The sequence below is a fragment of the Musca domestica genome, unplaced genomic scaffold, assembly GCF_030504385.1.
Source record: "Musca domestica strain aabys unplaced genomic scaffold, Musca_domestica.polishedcontigs.V.1.1 10, whole genome shotgun sequence".
In the NCBI taxonomy this organism is placed as follows: Eukaryota; Metazoa; Arthropoda; class Insecta; order Diptera; family Muscidae; genus Musca; species Musca domestica.
In genome coordinates this window covers 10,696,451-10,722,169 of record NW_026712115.1, presented here as the reverse complement: position 1 = coordinate 10,722,169, position 25,719 = coordinate 10,696,451, and the positions used below count along the sequence as shown (strand labels likewise).

The 25,719-nt window shown below is 33.8% G+C and overlaps 1 protein-coding gene across 3 annotated transcripts; it reads left to right on the top strand.

Moving 5' to 3' along the window:
• Window positions 1-4,245: 4,245 nt before the first annotated feature.
• Window positions 4,246-21,964, top strand: LOC101897847 (23 kDa integral membrane protein). Of its 3 annotated transcripts, none has more exons than XM_005179621.4 (5): window positions 4,246-4,368; window positions 8,027-8,106; window positions 19,754-20,113; window positions 20,175-20,369; window positions 21,088-21,964. In XM_005179621.4, the coding sequence occupies exons 2-5, from the start codon at window positions 8,047-8,049 to the stop codon at window positions 21,157-21,159; spliced, it is 687 nt and encodes a 228-aa protein (XP_005179678.1). In that variant the 5' UTR covers window positions 4,246-4,368; window positions 8,027-8,046; the 3' UTR covers window positions 21,160-21,964. The 3 variants fall into 3 exon arrangements, with proteins under 3 accessions (XP_005179678.1, XP_005179679.1, XP_011290941.1); XM_005179622.4 differs by having other exon boundaries at window positions 4,275-4,315; XM_011292639.3 differs by lacking the exon at window positions 4,246-4,368 and adding an exon at window positions 7,840-7,900.
• Window positions 21,965-25,719: the final 3,755 nt, after the last annotated feature.

Here is a 25,719-nt window from a genome sequence, read left to right as displayed (position 1 = left end):
ATAGTAAAAAACATTTTAAATTTTTGCAGTTCTGGAACAGGCCAATATTATGGAGGGTATATTTGCTCTGTTTCAGAATTACAAGAATGTAAACGATAGGCGATTTTTCCTTTATGATATCGACAAAAAAATTGCAAAACAAGTAGATTCTGGTAGGTTCAGGATCAGAGCAATTATGTTTGTCCTTCCGTTTATAACTCCTCAAAATAAGCATTTTAGATCCCATAAAGTACATATATTCTTGATCAGCATAGGATTCGATGTCGATGTAGCCGTGTCCGTCCGCCTGTGGAAATAACTCTAGCTACCGAACGAAATGAAGTTTGAATTGAGGTGTTTTTAAGGTCCAAAAATTGTATTGAAAATGGGCCATATAAGTCCACATTTTAATATAGTCCTCATATATCTATACCGTCAATTTGATGGGTGTTTCGGCGGTTTGAGTTATAGTTTTGAACAGAATTTACTGTATGTTGGCAAATTGAAATATCCTTGCAAAGAATTGATCTAAGTTTAAGTATAGTCCGCATATAACTGTACTCCCAATTCAATATATCAAATTTGGTATTTGGAGTTCGTAATGGAAATCACCCCCACTTACAAAAAATTGCTTTTAAAGGTTCATGTTTTTTGTATAACCCCCATATAACGCTAGCTCCCATTATTCGGTATTTTAATGATGTTAGTTACATTTTTCAATAGAATAGTTCCAAGCTTGGCATTTGCAGTTCATAATACACACAGCCCTTGCTGTCAGATAACTGGCTATATAAGTCGAAGTTCTCATGGTATAATAAAATAGTAAGGTACAACTACCAGCTAATTACAATTTTCTTCTAAGTGTGCCGGATTACTGCCGGTTTGGTATATGTATTTATTGTTTTGAAAAAAAAAGAAAAACAATAATATTTTCAAAATCAATGATTGCAAGACGCGTAAATTGTGAGACGCGCAATAATGCTATGCTCCAGTTTTGCCATGAAAGTAAGAACTGTTTAGATCATATTTTTCAAAGAAAATGCAGGCATTTCATTAATTTTCTCGCTGTTAAACTGATTTTAAAATGAGGAAAAATATTGAATAAATTAAAACAACTTGTTGGATGCATATTTTACAGGAAGCGGGCATAGCCTCAGGGCTGCATTTCAGTATTTATACAAAGCTGTTCTACCTTCTTTACGTACCATGGAAGTTCTCTTAAGCTGGGAATACATAAAGCGCTTATTTGGCAGGCTTAAGTCATCGGCTGGCTTCTTCGGAAATGAACAAAGGAGCCTAGGGCCAAAATCGAACTAGGTCAACCTAAAACTCCTTTGTTCATCTACGAAGAAGCCAGCCGATGTCTTAAGCCAGCCAAATATGCGCTTTATGTATTTCCAGCCTTATAGCCTCATATAATAAGGTGTGTCTGGTTACCCTAAAATTTGTGACAATTATTGCAAATTGTTACTGGAATTCGACTGTTAACTCAAAAGTTCTACAAGTGAACAATTTTGACAGCTCTTTCACTGAAAGTGAACAATTTCTTGCTGGACAAATTTCTTCTTGCAATCATTTGCAACTCTTCTTCTCCTTCCGGTGATTTATATTTGGACAAGGAAATTAAAAACATTTCTATTGTTTAACAACATATTAATTCTTGTTTTTCGGCTAATTTTTAAGTTCTGCATGATTAATCTCTGTTTATGACGAACAAAATGTTTTGTTTTGGCAAATGATGATTGCTTGCTGGGATTTCGTCAGTTTACTCTTCACAGGTTTCTTGCAAGAGAGATAAAACTATCTTACCAGGGGTGCTCAAGAAGAAATATCTGTTTTCAGTCAAATTTCTCTTTGCTTATTTAAGTCAAGAATAAAACACTGTTAAGTCATTATTTATACAAATATTTTTTATCCATTTGCTTTATAAACTATTTTGGCAAACATTCGTGTTTAAAAACAATTAAATAGAACAGTAAAATATAAAGAAAAACAGAATTTTAATTTTCTCTTAAATTATCTCTTTTTTCTCTTCATGTTCTAGAACACGGTTTTGAGCACCCCTGGTTTTCAGTCAAATTTCTCTTTGCTTATTTAAGTCAAGAATAAAACACTGTTAAGTCATTATTTATACAAATATTTTTTATCCATTTGCTTTATAAACTATTTTGGCAAACATTCGTGTTTAAAAACAATTAAATAGAACAGTAAAATATAAAGAAAAACAGAATTTTAATTTTCTCTTAAATTATCTCTTTTTTCTCTTCATGTTCTAGAACACGGTTTTGAGCACCCCTGATCTTACTCTCTCAGAGAGAAACTGCTGGACACAGTGTTGCCAACATTTTGATTAATAATTATAAACCAGAAAAGCGTAAATGTCGTAAAAATTTTTGTAACCAAAATGCAAAAATTTTCAATAAAACCCTTTTTTTAAACTAAATGATATATTTTTTAAACTATATGATATATTGGAACATTTTACAAGTGGTTAAAACTTACAGACATATAAATTTTAACAAACAATTATGTTCATCCATAAAACACATAGCTTCAAATGCAGTTGAAGTTCTGTAAACTCGTAGAACAAAGCAGCCAATTATGAACTTACCTTCTTTTCTCGTTCATTTTACTTTTTCTTCAATTGATTTATAATACACAAAATTTTTCGTTTTATTTCCGTTTATTAAAAAAGAGTTACATGTGCAACAAAAGAACTTCAATGACAGGGATGAAACCCACGTAAAGAATTTGCAGTAAAGAACTTGCGATAAGTAGATGCCATACTATCAAAATATTCGAATGTATAAAGTTGATGTATTTTGACAAACTTAATATACCCTCCATACTATGGTGGAGGGTATAAAAAGCGTACGTACAGTGTTTTTTAAGCTGCTTCTGTTCTTGTTATTTTTAACCTTAACCTTTAACTTTAACCTCAGACAGAAGTAGCTGGAAAAATAACTTATTAGTTATGTATCGAACAATTATAAAATTATAAGTGTCAATATTAAAACGCTGGATATTAACCTTTTCTTTCTTTTTTCACTTTAATTTTGAATATATAAAGAAAAAATGCGGAAATTGAATGAAAGGCCTATATTTGTTTTCAAAATTATACTACAGATTTACATATTTCGCTACAAATAGTGTCATTTTTGTCCATAGATACGTTGTCATCATGGTAAAATTAAGAAGGTAACGTCATTTCAAATAAGCATTCCCATCTTTGCATTTTCTCTAATTTAGCTTGTCAAATTTCATTGCATGGAAAGAAGGTTCCCATCTCTGATTTGTGTATGTACAATGGATTTATAAATATACATTTGACAATGAGGTGTTGTCAAATGAATAGTTTCGAAAGAAAAATTTGTAAACATATGATCTCATGATTTTACTTTCTTAATTCTACCATGGTTGTAATACACATTTTTATTTTCATACGATTAAAAAGAACACACACATGCGCAAGTTATTCTGGTATGTGAATCCAGGCAAATAATCAATTAATATCGGTTGATATCAGTGCCTTACCTTGATTTAATGCATTTTTTGTAATTGAAAAATGTTCTAGACAATAAGGAAAATACGCTATGTATGTGTTAGCAAAACACAACTCCGAATCAAAATATTTTATCTTACGTTAACGCCAGGTAACAGTTATACACACACACGTAGTCAGGGTGCCGGCCCTACATATCCGACTATGTTGGTCGTATAACCACTAATTCGTTTAAAATTCAACTTTAAAACCCGCTACACATACATATTTGCATTGTTTCTTCAGTTACCGAAATGGGAAATGCTGTAAATCATGGCAGAAGAATACAGGTAGATGCATCAACGCTTGGGAGCATTGATGTGTCAAAAAAATTTAAATATTTTTTCAAATATAAGTAGATTTTTATATGTTTTCTTATACTATGTCATTCGGAGGCTATTATAATTCGCGTTTTTCAACAATTTTTACAAATTTAAATAATTTCTCATTCAACATTTTCAATTCCAAAATTGGTTTGACATTTCATTGTCCCAGCAGCTGTGTCGACGCGTCTACCTATATTCTTCTACCATGGCTGTAAATAGTGTAAAATTAACACTTTTCGTGTTCGTTAAAGGAACAGAGCTATTGTTGACTCGTATGAAAAGAAAAGTCGACAAAAAATCAACAATTCGATTACAAAAAATCGAATGATCGATTTTCACCCTTCGCCAAAGTCAATTAATCGAAAGTCGACTTAGGTATCCCTAATATTTCCCGACATATTCATTCTAAATTTCAAATCGCGTGAAGGTGGTCGTGCTGTCATATTTGTTTGCGGTAGTGTCTGTAACGGTACGGTTCAACAAGTTTTGAAAGGGAGAATTTGCTCAAGTAGCTTTTTGAAGGTAATTCAGGGGAACTTTCGTGTTTTAATGCGTCGTTTTTGTTAATGAAAAATTAAGTGATTTGTGTGTTTAGCAAAAAATAACTGTGGCGTGGAGAATGTCAACAAAAGAGACTCGAATTTGATTTAATAAAAAAAGGAACGATGGTCCAGTTCGTTTCTGAGCCTTTTATTTGTCACATTTGTCACATCTCTACACAAACAAAAGGACACATTTTTTTGTTTAGCTTTCAAAGTTGCCTTCAGACAAGGGCTTGTTTGGCCCGATTCCAAGACAGTGCCTTTGTGTCATTGTTTATTTGGATTGGTGTCAATTGCTTTGTTTGTCACTGACGACGGAAGGCTTTTTCTCAGTAAACGAGAGAAGTGATGTGATGATGGAAGAAGTGCTATTTAAAGCGATCCAAATAGGAAAAAATAAAATGTTAATTTTAGACAAGACGTGGGAATTTTAAAATTAAATAAAAGTAGTTGAATGAACTTTTGTGTGGCACTTAAAGGAAGTTTATGATGCTGATGATTAAACATTAGGTACCCAAGAACACGCAGCGTTTGCTTGCTGCCTGTATTGTTAATTGAATAAGATAGCCATAAAAAATTAATGCGGTTTAGATTTCTACCTGGCAATCGCCATTGTATAAAAGATTCCGACAGAGTCGGTTTGTGGTGTCGGTTCAGAGTGCAAATCAAGAATCTCGTACCGATGCATGCTAATGACCAAACTGTCTCATAGAGTAAAAATTCCTTCAATCGTACATACATACATATGCATGCCACAGTAATACTGCGCAGCAAACTTATGTACATACATATCTAAAACATTGAGCATCGCAGCTGCTTTTGTTTTGTTTGCGTGGAAGCTATTTCTGTTGAATACAGTCCACAATGAGTGTGTTTTTGTTATTGTTACTATAACAATTAAACGAATCACAATTTGATGTGGAATTAGGAATTTAACAGCCCATCCCAGATATTTAGGAAATTGGCAACGCCATTGATATTCTAATTGGAAAAAGCAATATCTTTCAAGATATCTTCGTAAAGAAACGTAGCGGTCATCTACATACCAATCTTCCAGAGTCCTAATGACCTAATATTTTTAGGAGACAAGAAAAATTGGCTTAACTCTTGTTTTGTAAAAACTCTTCAATTTTTTTCCAGTGATAGGTATTTTTACCCTGATCCCGGGAAACTATTTTCTTCATGGGGGACGTACCTGGGACCCCTGATTTTTGCCCACAAAGTGCAGGTTCAAGACGCCGACTAGACCCGGATCCAATTACCCGATATAGCATAACAACATAACATAATGTTAATGAACTGGTTAGAATCGGGTTATGCGGATGGAAGGAGTCATATCTCTAGACCCGAAAAAGGTGTTAGCACAAATTGTAGCATTTTGAAAAGGTAAGGGTGTCAGCTATAATTTGGCATTAATTTTGATGACCCCTCATAATGGTCCCTTTATGGACTTTTTGGGGGTTTTATAAAAAATCCGGGTCCAAAAAATCGATCATTTGACTATAACTTCCGAACCTTGATCACTTACCCCAACATGTGACCACTTATTGGTTAGGTATTTTAATAAGCTTTGATACCGACATCGGGTAATTGGACCCGGATCAAGGCCGGGTCTTGAACCCGCACTTTGGGGTCAAAAATCTGGGGTCCCGTGTCCGTCCCCCAAGAAAAAAAAATAGCTTCCCGGAATTAGGGTAACAATACCAACCTCTGGGCAAAATTTCGATAAAATCGAAGAGTTTTTACTAAACTAGAGTTGTTCCAAGTTCCTAATTCATTTTTTTTTTATATTTTTAAAGTTGCTGCTTTGAACATTTTGAAAATTTTACCGTATGTATACCTTGGCGTCCTCAATACAACGTTTGAACATGCAATATTTTCAGTAGTTATAGGACCTTCCAAGGCAATATGGATGTCAATAATGTAGCTTTAGCGTCACCGGAAGGATGGCTAACCAATCAAACTTTTCTTGTTTATTTCTTCTCGATTATTGCTACATACATCATGCCATTCCGGTCCTTCACGTCGATCCCGACAACCTTGTGACTACACAACCGCAGTTGTGTCTAGTGTATTCGAAATATACGACACATTGTTGGTGGTAATACCAACACTTACCACTGGAATTTTTGCTTTTTCGATGTTTTCTCACAAAGACCACGTCACACCATATTTGGATCAAACTGAAACATCCTTTCCAAGGATACCCCAACATATTCAGTTCAACTACACTCTCTTCACCCGGCAACTACCCAAGCAGGTATTTGAAGACATTGGAATATCAAAAGACATATCTGAGGCAATTGTTAGTTTGAAAATCAAATTACTATTTTCCGTGAAATACAAATATTGTAAGCATTCGTATTTATAGTCGCCTTGGGTCGCTTAAGGTTTATGTGCCTCGATTATTTTGTGGTAAATACAAATTTGGTGTCGGTATTTCATTCATTCAAAATTTAAACTGGCAATAGTATATCAGACTTTCATCAACGGGAGAACTAGAATTGTTGTGTTATTTTCTTAAACATTGGCGTTCTTATGTTACAACCTTCGGCAGGATTAATAAACAATACAAACAAACGCCCAAACTGCAGACATAAAATGTATAAAGCAGATACATCGATAAGCATGAACTCTATTCAAATGCTGCTTATTATGTTATCCTAATAATATTGGCGGGAACCTAGAAGAAGCCAGTTACTCATGTTTTGTTTATTGTCGTTTCACTTTGTTTTCTCGCACTTTGTCACCCTTAATACGGACAAATGTACAGAACAGAAATTAGGAGTGGTGTATTGTTTAACAAAACGAATATTATTTTCCGGAATTTGTGTCAGCAGTTGCGTTGACATTGCCCTTCACAGTTAAGGACAGAAGTTATTTAGCGCAAACATTGACTCACGCTATTGTTGTTGGTTTTAATCAATGTTTTATTGTACATTGCCATGAAATAAACTAAAGAAATGTGGTTTTAGTTTATTAAAAAAATGTGATTCATTTAAAAGGAAAATAAAAACCCTTAAGGGAATTTTTTTTTACACATTTTAACTTTTAAACTAGAAGATGCATCCAAATGCCGTTCAACATGTCTATTTTATTAAATTCATTTCGTCTTTCCGTTGGTAAATGCAACCCCTTACTGTATACATGCCTTAATATCGTCTGTGTTGAAAGTTCTGAGATAATGGCAATTTTTCAGATTTCGGAACGTTGGACTTTTCAACATCTTTACATTTTCTTATTTCGTCATAACTTGACTTCGCTCAAAAAACAATTAAAACATATATAAAAAAAAACTTGATACAGAAATATACTTACGAAGATAATAGGGGGAGACATTTAAATTTATATTTCCTGGATGTGACTCATTGTCACAATGCGATGATAAAACAATTGTTCTCAGAACATTCATTGTCTGTGTGTCGAACACTAGCTTAGACGCGAATTATAACTCAGTTAGATAACACGTTGTTAATTGCGGATGGGAAAATAGATTAAGATAAATTCAAAATGTAAGAAAAATAACAATTTCAAATAAATTTTCAAAATAAAAAAAGGAAAAAGTTTATATTTTATTTATTTCACCCAATACAGTTACTAATGGTTTTTATTTTAAAAATATTCTTTTTTTCTTTCAGATAATCAAAAAAACGCCAACATGGATTGTGGAACCACGTTTGCCAAATATGTTCTCTTTATATTCAATGCCATCGTGTCGGTAAGTTTTCATAAAACTGAAGAAAAACTTGTAATTTGTTTATTAATTCAATAACCGGTTTATTATGTAATAGCTAGTTTTATATTTGTATATTGCTGTAGCATAACAATACAGAGAAACCCCAGACGAAGCAACAGTGGTTAAAGCGTAGCTTAAATACGTGAGACGTTAATCTTGACTCAAACCGATTGCGTGCACATCTGTTTTAGTCAGAGTAGAGATCACAATTTTGTTTCTCTTTCAATGCTATGAAGGCAACGTGACGTAGTTCAAGCATTGTTTTATTAGAATTTTTTCCTCAATATCAAAATATATTTTCTAGGCAACTCAGTGCAGTTAGTCCACTTTAATCATTCCATCACTACTAACAACATTGGATAGAATAAATGGATGCATTGCAATTATTAACAAAGTCGAACCCGTCAACATCTGCTAAAACATCAGGATATTGCTCTATTTAGATAATAGATCCCAATTAGGGCAATATATCAATAGTTATGTATTTGGACGATCACATGATATATTCAATGTATTGAACACATGCAGATTTTCAGCTTTTTAATGAACAACAAGTAAAAAAGCAGTAAGTTCGGCCGGGTCGAACTTTAACCATTTGGAACGAATTTGGAAACTTTCACAATTGTTGTATAGGGGCTATACGATATATTGAACCTGTATAGATATATCTCTTCCAGGAAGTGACGTGCTTGGAATGAACTTCTAGTATGGATTTTTAGACAATTCCATTGAAAAACGTTGCTAAAATCATCAAAATACCGAATATAGGGAGGTACCGTAATATTGAGGATAAACGATATCGTGGACCTTTATAGACAATAATCTTCCAGGGGATGAAGTACTAAGAAGGAAATACTTATGTGGATTTTCAGTCAATTTTATTGAATCATAAAAATACCCAATATCGGGGATACCGTTGTAAGGGGGCTATACTATATCGTACTCAAAAGGAACTCCTCGTGTTTATTTATATGACAATATATAGACAATTCTCTTCCAGACGGTAACGTACTCAAAAGGAACTCCTCGTGTTTATTTTCAATTAATTCCATTGGAAAATGTGATTAAAATCATCAAAATACCGAATCTCGGGTAGAAATTACAAATTATTTCAAAATCCCACTTGTTTCCTTCAAAATCTTCAATTTCATCAATACATATGTATAATCCAGGAATCACATGATATACTTCATGGTACCTTCGATCTCTTCAAATTCAAAACATTAAAATTTTATTTTATGACTTATTTTTTGTGAAAATCGAACATCTACATTGGCATTGCGTTGTATGAAGCACTTCCTTCTTTATTTATTTTCCAACTACTGAATAGAAAGACAAATATCAAAAATTTGAAGCTTTTAAAAACATGATATATTGAATATAAACTTGGTGTTTTTTCAGGTAGCAATTAAGAAAAACTTGTGTGAAATGTGGATAAAATATAGATCAAATGGTACAGCCTTAATTGGAGTTCGAATTTTCAAACATACTTTTCTTCCTTTTTTGTTGTTGCAAAAAAGTTAGGCTTAATCCCATTATTGTTGTTTTGTATTTTTGAGAAAGGTATGGAGAAATCACAATTGTCAATTTTGAATGATAAAATTGCATAAACTTTGTTTTTACAACGACAAAAAGTTCTTCTTTTTTACACGCTACGCCACTGGCTGATTCAGTGGGGATGTTTTTCTTTTCTATGTATGGTAATCTTTAAGGCCAATTTCGTCGATTACAGCAAAGTGAAGTGATAGGGAGAAATACAATATATTTACAAAAATATAAACGCATTTCTTACAAAATAACGATATTTGTGAGCAAATCACGAAATAATTAATTGACTTCGATGGAATACTTTATACACTACAAACATATTGCCGCTTAGATATTGTTGGAATTCCATTCCTCTCTTGAGACTTTTGTATTATTATTTCACTATATTTGTTTTTACTGTTTTCACATTTGTTTTGGTATTTGTTTTCCAAACATTTGCTGTATTTTTCGGTGTTTGTGAGCGTCTGTGACGACGCACGTCGCACCTCACAAGTTTCGTCATTTTCGAACTGTGAATGGCGGCTAACCGGTTTTTAAGTTATCTGTTGTGTGAAAACAAAAACTTAAAGTAGGTCTAACAAAAATTCACATCAATGTGTTTTTGTTGTTAGTGTTTGTGTGATTGTAATTTAAATTAACCTCAACAATAACAATTTAATAATTTAAAAATTGCCATTGTATTGCTATTTTCAACAGTACACTGCCAGAAATTCAATTTCATGTATCTACGTATTCCTACCAGTAGCCATTCAACTCCTCCCTCATCCAATGGATGTAAGTTATTTGGCTACAATTGCATATGACGGGGGCATAATAAAACAAATTGTAATACCCTTGTCCACTGCCAGCATTACTTGCTAGCTATAAACCTGTTTTGATTTACACAAAAAGCAGTTCTGTGAATGTGAAATGAAATTCATTTGATATGATGTATATGAGTTTCTATTGTCGGGTAGATGCTAACTTAATTGACTTGATATCATGTGAGTTTTTTTAGCACTCAGATATTTTAAATTTGTTTCAAAATAAGAATTTTTTCCTGAATATGATAAAAAAATTTGCAAATTCTAAATACACATTCTTCTGACTTTTGCTTTTTATTTTGGTTTTTAAACCGGTTTTTATGCTGCCTACTTCATCACATTTCCGTTTAAGAATATTTCAAGTCACGTCTTACTTTTCGTAATCTTTGTTGTTGTTAAGTATTGTACTCACAATCAATGCACCCCTTTAAAGGGGAAGCATTGGGTGACTCAGATTTCTTTGAAATATCATTTGCACCATTTTTATTGATTTTATGAATTCTGAGTTATGCGACATACGATTTGTCAACATGTATATCGATTGCCTTTGAATTAGTAATGCATTTAACTCCGTATCCCTAGGAAGATTGTGATCTTGTAAAACGATTTTAAGAAGCTAAGAGATTCTTACTTTTTATAATACCCTCCACCATTGTATGGAGGGTATATTAAGTTTTTCATTCTGTTTGTAGCACCTCAAAATATACATTTAGCCCCACAAAGTATATATTCTTGATCAGCATAAAATTCTATGTCGACGGATGGACGTCCGCCTATGGAAATCACTCTAGAATCCGAACGAAATGAAGTAGGTTGATAAAATTTTACTCAAATGTATATTATGTCTGCAGGACTTTTGGTATTGAAAATGGGAATGTAGGTCCACGTTTTGTTATAGCCCCCATATAATGGTACCCCCCGATATATTTTGATGATTTTAGCGACATTATTCACAGATTTTTTTTTCAAATTTCGTTAATATAAAAGCTTCATTCGGTATTTTTAAGATTTTAATAGAATTTTTAACGGACTTTTTTTATTTTTTTGAAAACTGCAAAATGCTTTCCAAATGGTGGAGGGCATTCAAAGTTCGGCCCGACCGAACTTACAGCTTTTTTACTTGTTAATATTTGGCACAAACATTTTATACGTTCTTAAAATCACGTGCACAAATTAACTCATTCATTCCTTATTTGCATTTGAATTTGAGCAATACTTTAAACCTTTGTGGGGGAGGTACCAGAAAGAGTGGACCGATATATCCCATATTCACACCAATCATCGAGTTAATAAAAATATTCTGATGTGTGTAATTCGAAGGCAATGACCATTTGTGGGGGAGGAACTTGATGGAGTGGACCGATATTGTCCATTTTCGCACATGATGCAAATATTAGGACTCGAAAATTTGGAGCAAAATCGGATTATCCTTTCTCTGTCTGTGCAGAAAATATTTTTTTTTTTTTTTTTTGAAAATTTCGATCTTTTGTGGGGGAGTTACCACAAGGAGAGTTTGATAATAATATTGTAATGTACCAAATTTGGACCAAATCGGACAATCCCTTCGTTAGTTATTGTGCGCACCTGCCAGCCAGATAGACAGATGGACGGACGGACATCGCTAGATCGACAAAGTACAAAAAAGGTTTATTAGTTTTTTATCTCAAATGTTGGAGTGTATTTTGTTCCACACACCCCAGCATATGCTTTGGGGTATTTTAATATTATAATTTCACTTGTGATTTCCATTGATTCTCCTGTTGATTGCAATCAAGATGTGAGTAAAATGATGGCGTTCTTTAAACTCCCCAATTGATAGCAATATTAAATCGAAAGCGATGATGGAATAGTTACCTCCGACTGGAATCGTTCCCGCAAAGGTTAACCTGGTTGTTTTTTAAATGTAGTACTCATACAAATCACATTTCAGACATGGTTATATTTTGTATCACACTTAGGCCAATTGGAGATTTTCTACGGCGTTGAACTCTAGATTTAATACATATACCTCAAGGGGACTAATACGCATTTTAAAGTCAAAAACATGTTTCAACAAATTTGAGTTCCATGATTTGGATCCATACATAGCAACACTTTTATGAAAATATTTTAACATGATGCAACTCATTTACACCATATGCCTCAAGCGAGTGAGGGCGGCAGTTCCCTTAATTTTATACTTGGACCGAAACACATAATCATATCCTCGAAAAACGTTCACCGTGGAGGTAGTGGTGAAAATATAGATGTGCCAATGTGATACCTAATTAGAGATGTCCCATTGTCGATTAATGACTCGTCAAACAATTATTTACATATGTATCTAAGTTGTAAACCTTTTGTACACCAGATAATTAAGTGTAAATTGAGTTAATTGGCTTGGTGGCTTATCTATCGTGTTTAATCAGTTTTCAATATGAACGACAACAACCCTTAATACGTTTCGCGTTTAACAAAAATCAACTGCATGACATGTGTGCTGTTGTTGTTGTTCTTATCTGTACATCGTTGTGTGATTTATGCATGCTAGCAATAATTTTTAAGACGCAATAACTTTTCTCCATACGCCAAAATATGTGGAGCTGACGAGACACTATCGGCATCCTGTCTGCCATCAACTTTGAAGGAGAAAAACCATTTCACATTGTGGAGTTCGTTGATGCGTCAGAAGAAAGTAATGCGTAGAAAGTGAAATTCTTAAAGCAGCATCCATCACTAACTGAACCGGGCACATTTTTGGTGGTTATAGTAATGAACAAAGGAGCCCAAACAACTTGCTGTATTGCCAATACTACGACGTACTACACAACTACAAATACACTCTATGTAAATAAAAATATATAAGAGGAGGAAACTGAAAATATGTATGTACGTATGTATGTGTTCGCTCCTCCAATGCCTGTACATAAAAAAGTGGAACAATACAAAGTTTGTTGTAGCTTTCAGTCGGCAAAGGCCACATTGTGGATGTATATAACAATGGGACGCACATTTTTTGGATGTTTGTGTGGGGTAATTGGGGGAAGTTTCGAATACTTCAATATCATTGAATACTTAAACGAGTAGATACAAAAACACACACATACATATGTACATAGACCCTTATGTTGACTCGTCGTCGTATATTATGTTGTGTGAATAAAACAACAAGAAACTTTAGAAGATGAAACCCTGCAAGGCCCATAAAACATCCATGACTGCAAATACACGTCCGCACAAAGAGCTTAGATCAGGTTTTTCAGTCTGTAAATGCTGATGACGTCATTGTTTGGGTTTGAGAATATCTGTATATTTTTTTTGTTGAAGTTTATTATTCTTTCAATTCTTTAGAACGTTTTCACAAACAAACGAATACATAATTGAAAATGCGTATTTTTTGCTTATGTGAAATATGATCAACATATACTTTACTTACCAGCCAACCACATGTTAACAGTACAGTTCTATATTACGCAGTTTCTCTCAAAAATAACTATCCAAACGACCAAACACTAAATGAACTCTATGTCAAGAAATGCTTCCAAGAAATTACTGTTTCGTTTCTCAGAAACATTTCAAAAAATTATAGAAAAATAAACGGAAAACAGAACAGAAAACCCTATATAACAATGTGTTAGCAGTTCTACCTGTAAAAAATAAGCGTATATATTTTGAATTTATTTAAAGTAAATCATACCAAATATGATCGCTATTGAAAGCGTATTACGGCTTTAGAGCGGTGTAAATGGTTTGAAATGCGATGATATAAATGCGACTTATTAGGTCTGAATGTGTCAGATTTAGATTTAAAATCGTATGAAGATATACACGGTTGCTATAGATATATATGAACCGGTTTTTACCCTTGGTATGTCCCAACAAATATTATATTAAAAGATAAATCGTGCAAATATACATATGCAAGCTGTATCCAAATCTCAGCCAATTGTCACCCATTTCAATGGACTTCGTTCTTGGGCCAAGTTTTGTTTCATTCGGAAAATAAATAAACCTTGACTCAGAATGTGATTCTATGCAGTTCACCAATATGAACTATAGGTCCATCTCATTGCCTTTAGCTTCACAAGGACACAACCCTATACCACATTGTGCATAGGGTATAAATACGATTCCAGCATACCGCGTTGACAATGTTGATCTTAAAGTGTACCCAACTTGTTAATATGTGTACCAGTGAACCTGGACAACGATAAAAATGGGTCCGACACCCATGTTTTTAAATTTTACTTAAAAAATTGTCTACATTTTCGGTGGAAAGTGTAAGGTGGAAAAATTTAGAAGCAAACTCGCTTACTCAGTTTTCTATGAACGTAACAGTTTATAAATAGTTGTATAATTGTATTTCTGTAGACCGTTGCTTGTTTGAGCTGCTTATAAAAAACACTTGTGAGGACAATTTTTTTTTTGATTCTTTGGTAATAAAATTTCCTCCAATTTTATTTTGTTTGTCATAATAGTATTAAATTGTATATTAATATGATTTATTTTATTCAACCAGCATATTATTTATTTATGACCAATAAAGTGTAATGCGTACCCTTCTGGTCTTTTTCAATTAATCTGACTGCTCAAAAATACGTCCACACCATAGAAAGAATTGTTGAGCAACCTTGGTGGGCAATTTAAGAGGTGCAGCGTCCCATGCGGACTGGTATCAATAGTCGGGCAAATGTTATGCTTTTTTAGTTTTGTTCATCAAGGCAATTGCATTGCTTTGGCGGGGAATTCGAACCCATAAGGGGTATTTGCATTGTTACATATCCAGCAGGTATGAATGACATCGATAATATCGTGTTGAAATTCCACACTGATAAGGTTTTATGCTGTTAATGTAGTTATTCTATTGAGGCCATGGACAGCCAGCCACTCTTTCGAATTTTAGAGTTCAACTGCTCCCCATATTAGGTTTTTGTTAGTGGTCGACCTATATATTCAAATGAAGCAAGAAGCATTCCGATCAAAACATTCACATATCGTCGTTGTCATGCTTTGGCGCTCTATAAGTCATTGCGGATTTCAATGTTTAAAAAAACCTGACTTGTTTCAAATCTTCATTTTTCGTCCAATTGCAAAATAACATGTATTGCATGGAACAATTGAATTAAATTTTCCTGCTCTTTTGATATTGAAAATTCTCAATTTCAAAATGAAAAGTACTATGCATTTTTATATTTTTGATAGAAGAAAAATTTCGAAAACAATGCATAACATTTGCCTTTTATTTCGACATACAATTATCCATGCTTAACATTTTATATTCCTAAACAAATCTTATAATATCCAAAAATTACTACAAATAGATCGTCTTTTGGTGAATATCACTAAAAGTAGAAAACTTTTGAGATATCTCATAGAATCGAGAATTAGCGTATGAAACACTAAATTATGTCAACGCCGATATGTCCTTTTTGTCGAAAGATCAAAACATATGATGATGACCAACAGAAAATATGTATTAACGATATTTTCTTTGCAAATATTTGGTTAAAAATAAGTCTCTGTAGTTTTGCATGAAATCAGCTACTGGCGCCAATAAAGCTAAAAAATAAAAGCGCTCTGTACCTATCCAATAAACAAGTAGTTGGTTTTTATCCCATCCAGACGGCCAGCATCATTTTTCACATCTCCTTTACGCTCTCCATACATAATATATGGCTGGCTGCTGATGTCACACAACATGAACTTTGCTAGACTTTTTCCGTAACATAGTTACGTAGCCTTCTCATACATGTATGGAAACCATCCATGTGCTCATCATTTATAGAAATACATAAGAAAGAATTTTCTTGTTTTTATTAATTGTGTTGTTCGCGGGTCACCATGATATTTCATTTAATTGTCGTGCAACAGAGTACTTGTAAAGGGAATACATTTTATAATTTCTAACCTAAATGAAAAATTCGTTTCATTAAATATTTTGTCATGTTAAAAGGTCGTTTGTGTGCCTTGGTGGTATATATGGATATTTAGCTTCAGTTTGTCATATGTATATGTAATAGTTTTAAGTTAGTTAATTTAATTAAAAGAATTGCAAGTAATGACCACAATACATGCCTCCAATGAGACTTAAAATTAAAGCCCATGTGTATGCGTGTAAACATGCGAATAATTTGTAACGTGTGATGATATAAACACACATACAATACAAGGTGAGATAAAAAAACTGCAACAGTCACACGCCATAATTTTAACATTTTTTTTTTAAATTTTTTTGAATGAAAGCAAACAATGCCGGAAAAGCATCAAATTTTAGAATAAGTTTGGTTACCTTTGGCACGAATTATGGCCTTCAAACGGCCAATGAAACCGCTGCCCGAATGTTGCTCTGCGGTATTTTGGCCCATTCCCGGTGAAATATTTGCTTGAGGTTATCTATATTTTGGCTGGAAATGAAGCGAGGAACCTCGTTTTGTAACCATTCTTGGGTGGCGCGTTCTGAGTGCGATGGTGCTGAGTCCTGTTGGAATGTCCAAGGTCTGCGGCCAAAATTTTTATTTTTGCGTTAAAATTCAGCATGTTCAGTGTATGTTGTTAAACTTTTCGGAATTTCAATGGTTTTACCCCGAGCTCATTTTCAATATTTGCCGAATGGAATATTGCGATATGTTCAGCTCACGAGCTATTTTTCGGCTGTTTTCTTCTTCCTTTCTAACGATAGCCACTTTTGGTTTTCCAGCCAAATATAAAGAAATCACACTATCGCGCTTGAATTCCATCACGAATAAATTTTTCTCTGAAAAATTCTCACCAAAATGCTTTTGTACCTTTGCAAACAATATAATGAGCTGTCACTGGAATGATTTTAACAGCTGTCAGGCGAGTGACATAGAAATTACAGCAGTCTTAAGTTGGTTGCAACCTTTTCACCTCACCCTGTATTTTAATTATTTATTTATTTCCATTAATAATTTCCAATTACTGATAAGTAATATTCTTATGAACTGAGCTTTTCGCGACCTTAAAATGGGACACATTGATGTCTGCGAAAGTGTATTGCTGTGAATACAAATTGGTGCAATCAATAATTAACACCTACCAAACAAAAGTACGTTGTATCCGCACCTTTATTTAATTTAACAGGTTGCTGTTAACAAGAAACAATTTCCTTGTAAAAAATCTGGCAGCTGCAGCTATTTCCAGAGAGATGATCTCATATGTTTACTTTTCCACATATATTTTTTGTTTTGTTGTTGAGACTTAAAAAAACAACAAGAACAACAATAACACATGAATGAGATAAATTTTTTTATTCAGTTCACAAAAGTTCGTTGCAGTGGCCGATTGTTTTATACAATCAACAAAATATGTATTCATTCATTTATATATGCATGCAAATGTTTTAAATGAAAATAACAACAAAATTGCTGTAGATGTAGAGTACATTGAATGATCTTCTCGTGGCCATATTTTGTTTGATACAGCGAAAATTCTCAATATTCGTGAGATAGTTATGTTTGGAGGCATTTTCTAAAGACACTTACAGGGTGAGATAAAAAAACTGCAACAAAGTCAAACGCCATAATATGCAAAATATGTCGGCAATAGCATCAAATTTTAGAATAAGTTTAGATTTGTACGAATTGGTCACCTTTGGCACGAAATGAGGCATTCAAACGGCCAATGAAACCGTCACACGCTGCCCGAATCTTGTTTTGAACATGGTAAAACTAAGAAAGTAAAGTCATGTAATCATATGTTTTATACATTTGACAACATCTCATTGTGGAAATCTATATTCATAAATCCATTGTATACACACAAAATCAGAGATGGGAACTGTTTTTTAGGCATTGAAATTTGACAAAGAAATTACAGAAAATGCAGAGCTGGGAATGCTAATTTGACATGAGGTTACCTTTCCTTCATTGTACCATGGTTTTGAAAAAAAGAAAATAATTAAAAAATATTTCAAATTTTGGAACAACAGAAATGCATATTTTCCACGTCAACGGGCCACAATTGTATAATTGTGGAATAAAACAAACTTGTTCTACTATCTTGGATTTAATTTTGTGGAGAAACCCCGATATTCCATTCATGTTTTGTGGGTTTTCAAGAATATAATATTTTTGGGGAAAAATGTTAAATAAACAGAACCAATTGTTGCATGTTGAAAAGTCTATTTGACATAAAAAGACTCCAGTACAGAGTTATATTTTCCTAGTTTCCTTGAAGTTGAGCAACTTTTTTTTTATTGATCCATGCAAGGAACCAGACTAGCTGTCTATAAATGACTAACGCAGTTCCAACAACAACAAATTGGTGGGATTTTGGTTACAACATTTTATTGAAATCTGGATATGAAGTTTTAATTCGAATAGCCTAATTTGTAAGCCTAAGAAGTTTGGTTTGGATTAGCCAAAAAAATTGGCGTAAAACTTACGATAAGCCTAACAGTACGTTTATATATATGAGGGTTAACCCACTGGATTTGGATTTAAATTGTCATTTCCATTACTTTTACTTCAAATAAATCCTCTCAAAGTAGGTTAACCCTACAAAAAGTTCTAATGTAAACATGATATAAGATTCTATGTGAGCTTATTTAAATACTATTTTTAATAGAAATATTATTAGCTAAATAAAAGGTTAATATAAAATATTTTAATGCGTAACAGTACGTTTACATATGTATAAAAGAGTTGACCCACTGGATTTGAATTACAGTTGTAAAATCCATTACTCATACTTCAAATAAATCCTCTTAACGTAGGTTAATCCTGCAAAAACTTCTAACGTAAACATGGCATAAGGGCCTTTAAATGCGTAATTTAGGTAATCACTGATGTGTAGTACGTATACTAACGCACGTATTAAAAAATATTTCATATTTGCACATTCGATTGCCATAACATAGCTACGATCATGACAATTGCATAAGTTTCCCGGCAGATTGGGCATGTGGAGGTAACCTCAGTCGTTATCGGAATACATAATTAGTAAATCTGTGCACACATTAGAAATTCCACAGCAACACAGACTTTTAACCATAAATTCCACTCACGGTTGGCTGATAATAGAAAATTTTGCATGATATGAATGACATTTTGATCGTATTTGGAATAATGACCCTTGCAACAAAACGTACAATAATAACCTTTTGCAGAATGGAAATTCCACTTATTATGTTTTCACGTATCCATTAGATATTCCCATTCTGTCCATATTTTACCGAAGAAAATTCACTGGTGTCCCAAAATTTGAGCTTTTAAGTTTCCTTTATATTACTCTGTAACATCCTATTTAGCATTAAACACCCCCTTTCTTCTTGTTTACAGATTCTTGGCATTTTGGTGATTGTATTTGGCGTCTTGATTTTGAATAGCATTGGCATGATAGAGGTTGATGGCCAAACCGGATTCCCACCTCAGGCTGCCATGCCAATTGGTATGATTACCATTGGTTCTATTGTGGTATTCATTTCATTTTTGGGCTGCTGCGGTGCCATTCGTGAAGATGTCTGCATGACAATGTGCTATGCTGTACTGATGCTGATATTGCTTATCATCCAATTGATCGTTGTAGTTCTGCTGTGGACCAACCAAGACAAAATTGAAACCGCCATGGATAATGTTATCGAAAGTGCATGGCAGTCGGAAGTTCGTGAAGCAGGTGTATTCGAAGTTGTACAAAAATCGGTAAGTAATGTGAGCTGGCAAAATGATAAATGAAATATTAATGGTTTCGTTATATATGCAGCTCAAATGTTGCGGTGTCAACAGTGCCGCTGATTATGCTCTTAATGGCCGTATTCCACCAAAATCATGCTGCCCTGCAGATGAGACCTGCATCGTTATCAACTACTATCCTGGCTGCAAAAAGGAAGCCCGCAAATTCATAACAGGCAGTTCCGAAAAAGCCAAATACTTTGGCCTGGGCTTAATTGTTGTTGAGGTAAGTTAACTGTTTGCAGGGGGTAATATTAAAAGGAGCAGAACATGGATATAAAAAATTATGTTTCTATGTTTTGTTTCACGTCCGTTAATCTGGATCAGTTTTATGTCCTTTTCACATTTCCTTAAATACTTTGATGTAAGGTATTATGCGTTGACATAACACGTATGTGCAGGACATTCTATATGACAATATGGACTGGAGTAGAGTAGGTTAATTTAGCAATTTTGTCTTCAATTAATTCAATGCAATAGCAAATTCAATTTCGGAGAACATTACTCGATACTTAGTTTCAATTCCATTTCAAAAAAAGTTGGTTTTTTTAAGGGAGCGTAGAAAATCGCTTTTCATTCAAGCAAACTTAGCATGTCTGAATAGACATTGGAAATGTTAGTATATTGGCAATTTGGAATCTTTATAACTATGCTCATTGCAATAGTTGTTTAATAGATATAGAACAATTATATAAAAGTGTTTACCACGATAAGCGATTTTCGACTACATAAAGTTTATGAAACTTCAATAAAAAAAAAAACAATTAAGACTCATTTGAGACATACGCCCACACCAAAGCAAATGATTCCTTTATGAACCCGGCAGTCATTTATTTATAAAATAAGAATTGAGTTGATGATTTGTACCCCCCGCCGAACTATTTGCTTCAATCAATCATACTTACATGTGTAATTAACCCGCATTTCTTTTTTTATTTTTCCAGCTCGTTGGTTTCATATTTGCTTGCTGTCTGGCTAATAATGTACGCAACAGTAAGCGACGAAACGCTTACTAATTTGGAAAGCAATGAAGGTCAACTAATTCTAATACCAACATTGCCCCCCAAAAACAACATGCAACAAGAAACAAAGTTTTTCCTCAAGTAATTTTTTACGCACACAATGGATTTTCCACAGAAATAAGAGATATATAGATTGTTACGTTATATACATACCGGCATACCTGTAAACAAACCAATAGAATACAAAAAGAAAAATCGAAAACTACCAAAATTACACATATATACAAACAAAAACACAAATACACACTTATATACCACATTAATTGATATATGTAGATACAAATGTATATCAGTGAATCTCCTATGTTATTTTTTGTAATAGATTTACAGAGAACCATTTACACATACGTTGAATATATAACGGAAGAGGATGTATTACCAATCCATGAATTAATTATTCTTTATTATCTGCTGTATATTAAATATTGTTTTATAATTAGTATTTATGCAAAGAACGAAAACAAAGAAGAAGTATACAATGAATTTCTTTACTTTATTAAACACGTATATGTACATATTTACATGTATTGATAGAACACATCTTTTGTATGTTTGTATTCCATTTGTATTTTTTTGTATGTACGCCAAAATCTCCCTCCAATCTCAAATGGCTTATATTAAAATTCACAAAATAAAATTCATGTTATTTTCTCTATTAAACCTTTTCTATTTGTATCCCTTTTCTGTCATTGTATTTTTTAAGAAATCTCAACATTTTTATACCAACACTTAACATCTTAATGAATTAAATGATGAAATAATAATCTCGAAGCACAATAAACATAAAAGGGAAATACAATTATTTAAAAGATCGTTTCATTCCTACATTTGTTCTGTTTTTATTATTCATAAAGTAGAACAATCAATGTCGTATGTCGGACAGAAATGTATACGTATTGAAACATTTCCACTTTGTATATGAAATTACTAATGTTTGTTACAAATTCAGTAGTTTTTACCATAAACGGAATTCTGTAAGAACGACAGAATTCGCACATAACTTATCCTAGAAAACTGATATGTCTTTAGGTTTGAGTGATAAACTGATATAATGAAAATCATGGTACAATGAATACAAAGTAGGCTATTTTTAAAATTGAATGGTTTATTCAACGTAACCTCATTTCCAACAATAATAACCATTTGAATAAATTGTTTTATTTAAAAAAAAAAAAAATAAAAAAAAATATTCCTGTTACAATTACTCTGTTCCAGAACCTGCAATAGTCTTGCAATTTTCTTCGATATCATAAAGGGAAAGTCGAACATAATAGTAAAAACTTTTACATTCTTGCAGTTCTGGAACAGACCAAATAACAAAAGAAATATTAACGACTTTTCAATCGGTAACAATTACCGGGTAGGATTCTATAGCTCTACGACTCTATATATTATCATTTCTACAAAAATTTGCAATAAAATCAAAATTCCATATTCGAATTAATTTCTATTAATTTTTTGCATTTTCTGTAATTTACCAGTCAATTTGAACTTAATTACAAACATGTTCCTTCCCATCGCTGATACACTGCTGCTCTGTTCCAAAACCTGCACGAATCTACTAGTTTTGCAATTTTTTTTTTTCGATATCATGGAGGGAAAATCGGTTATCGTAGTTAAAAGTTTTACCTTCTTGTTCAGTTCTGGAACAGACTATGTATTGCTATGCGAAAGGTAAATGCGTTTAGAGTACAATTTGGCACTCGGTATCACAAACGCAAAGGATTTCGCGGAAATGGGGCAACACGGCCACAAAGAAGTAAATAAAAGTAAAGCCAAAACTACTAAGTTTATTGGCAAATTGTTGTCAAGAGTAGTCGATTTGGCCGACCTTTAGGTGAAAGTACATAAAAGGCTTTTTTGACTGGCTTAAATCATCGGCCTAAGTCATTCTCCGAAGATGACTTAAGCCAGTCAAAAAAAAATCTATATACCTGGCAGTTGATATTTTTAACATTTTTGAGTGACTTCAACATTTTTACTCATTCCCATGGGCGACTTCTGCTGATTCGATCGAAGACAAACGGTGAGAGCATTCCTTCGTCAGACGTAGTTTTACACCTATTATTCATTTGACAGCAGCATATTGTCCAACCACTTATTGATTAGACTTGGTTCGGTCCACGGTTTGATTTTTCAAATAGTTTTTAGGCTGTTCGAATCATGGTTTAGTTACGGTTCAGTGTTAGTTGTAAACAGACCGCCGAAAAAATCGTTCGAATCCGAGTAAAGAGCACTCTTTTAGAATTTTTCTTATACCGTCGTTGTATTTCTATGCATATGTATTTCCTCAAAGCACAGCAGCAAAAGAAACAAAACTAAACTACAGACTTAAACAGAAATAAGTAAAAACATATTAAGTTCGGCCGGGCCGAACTTTTAATACCCCCCACCTTACCCTAAGGTGCATTTAGAAAACATTTTTATATAAAAGTATCTGAATTCAAGTGTGTTTCACTTTAAACTTCATATACCAGTAAGACCTTTTGTATAATGCTGTTAAACTTATGAAATAACCATAAAGTGAGTGAGGCCGTTATATGTGGCCATACAAAAATGGGAACCTCTATAAACAATTTTATACTTCAAGGATTGTCATTTATCAAATCTACCAACTTGAAACAATTATGTAGGTAAATGTGACTAGGATTATCAAAATAACGAATATCGGTGGTTATCGTTACATGTGCGTAAGAGGAAAACTGGGAACTAAATATTCAATGTTCTGCTACTGGGCTAGAACCCATTATGACCTACAAATACCAGTTTCTGGACAAATTCGTTAAAAAATGTGGCAAAAATCATCAAAATACTAAATATCGGGAGGTACCGTTATATGGGGACTATACCAAAACGTGCATCTATGCATACAATGTTTCGCCACACAAGCTAGAAGCTACAAGACCTACAAATACCAATTTTTAGACAAATCCGTGGTAAAATGTGGCAAAAATCAACAAAATACCGAAAGTTCCGTCAAATAGGGACTATACCAAAACGTTGACCGATATATCTCATTTTCAATATCAACTATCCTAGGTACAATACAAATTGTTCTGCTAAAATAATGTGGGCTGTATCGTGATTTCAACAGACAAACAGACGGACATCGTTAAATTTACTTAGAATTTTATGCTGATTTTGAATATATATACTTTATGGGGTCTACGATGAATATTTAGGAATGTTACAAACGGAATGACAAAGTTAATATACCCTACCTTCCAAGGTGGAGGGTATAAAAATACACATACATAGAAATAGAAAGGAACGGAATGACAAAAACTAAAAAAGTGCACGGCAAGAGTGGACTCTGCTCGATTTTGAACGGACTTTGCTACCACTCAAAAACGAAGAAAGTATGCTTATTCCTATTCGAGCGCTCTCGTTCGAGTTCGAGTGAGTTTTGCTCTTTCAACAAGTTCGAGTGAGTTTTTCGGATGTCTGCAACATGACTCTTAGAGAAAATACTATATTTCGAGCGATTCGGCTCCCACAGAATTGAAACGGAATCGCTCATACACAAAAGAAGAGTGTGTAATGAGCAATTCCGCTCGAGAGAAATGTTCACTCCCAAGTGTCAGCGAGCAAATCTTAGCTCTGATTGTAAATCAATACATATCCAGTCAAAACTCAGCTTTCAAGGAATTTCAATATTCAGGTTGAGATAAAAAAAAAAACAACGGCAACCAACTTCAGACTGCTGCCATTTTTAAGCCACTCATCCGAAAGCTGTTAAAATTATTCCAGTGACAGCTCATTATATTGTTTTGTGTCTCGTACCATCGCTCGTTATCGTGATACCGGTAGCGTAGCCCGACGTCAAGAAAGTGGACGGAAGAAAACAGCAACATCAGCAGAAATGGTTCGAAAAGTAAAGAAGCGACTTGATCGAAACCCGAAAAATGGCCACTCAGCTGAACATATCGTAATATTCCATTCGGAAAAGCCATTGAAATTCCAAAAAGTGCAAGAATTTACACCGCAACAGAAAGAAAATAGACTAAAAAAAGAGCTAAAGAGTTGCTTCTCCGATGAGAAAACATTCGTCACAGTTGTCCAGCAGTTTGTAAACAAACAAATGATCGTGTTTACTTGCCAAAGAGGTCAGATGAAAATGTGCACCTTCGGTTGGCCACCAGAACTCAAGTGCCGGCCATGGTGATGGTGTGGGCCGCCATAACAGCGGATGGTCGCTCTCCGCTCGTATTAATCGACAGTGGCATCAGAATAAATGGCAGACCTTGGACATTCTCAGGACTCAGCACCATCGCACTCAGCACGCGCCACCCAAGAATGGTTACAAAACGAGGTTCCTCGCTTCATTTCCAGCGTACAATGGCCACCAAAATCTCCGGATACCTATTCGTTGGACTATTGTGTCTGGAGTATTTTGAAAAACAAGGTTGGCACTAAAAATTACCAATACCGATCACCTCAAGCAAGCGCTTCGCCGGGAATGGGCCAAAATACCGCAGAGAAACATTCGTTTGAAGGTCATAATTCGTGTTAAAGGTGACTAATTCGAACAAAAATATACTTATTGTAAAATTC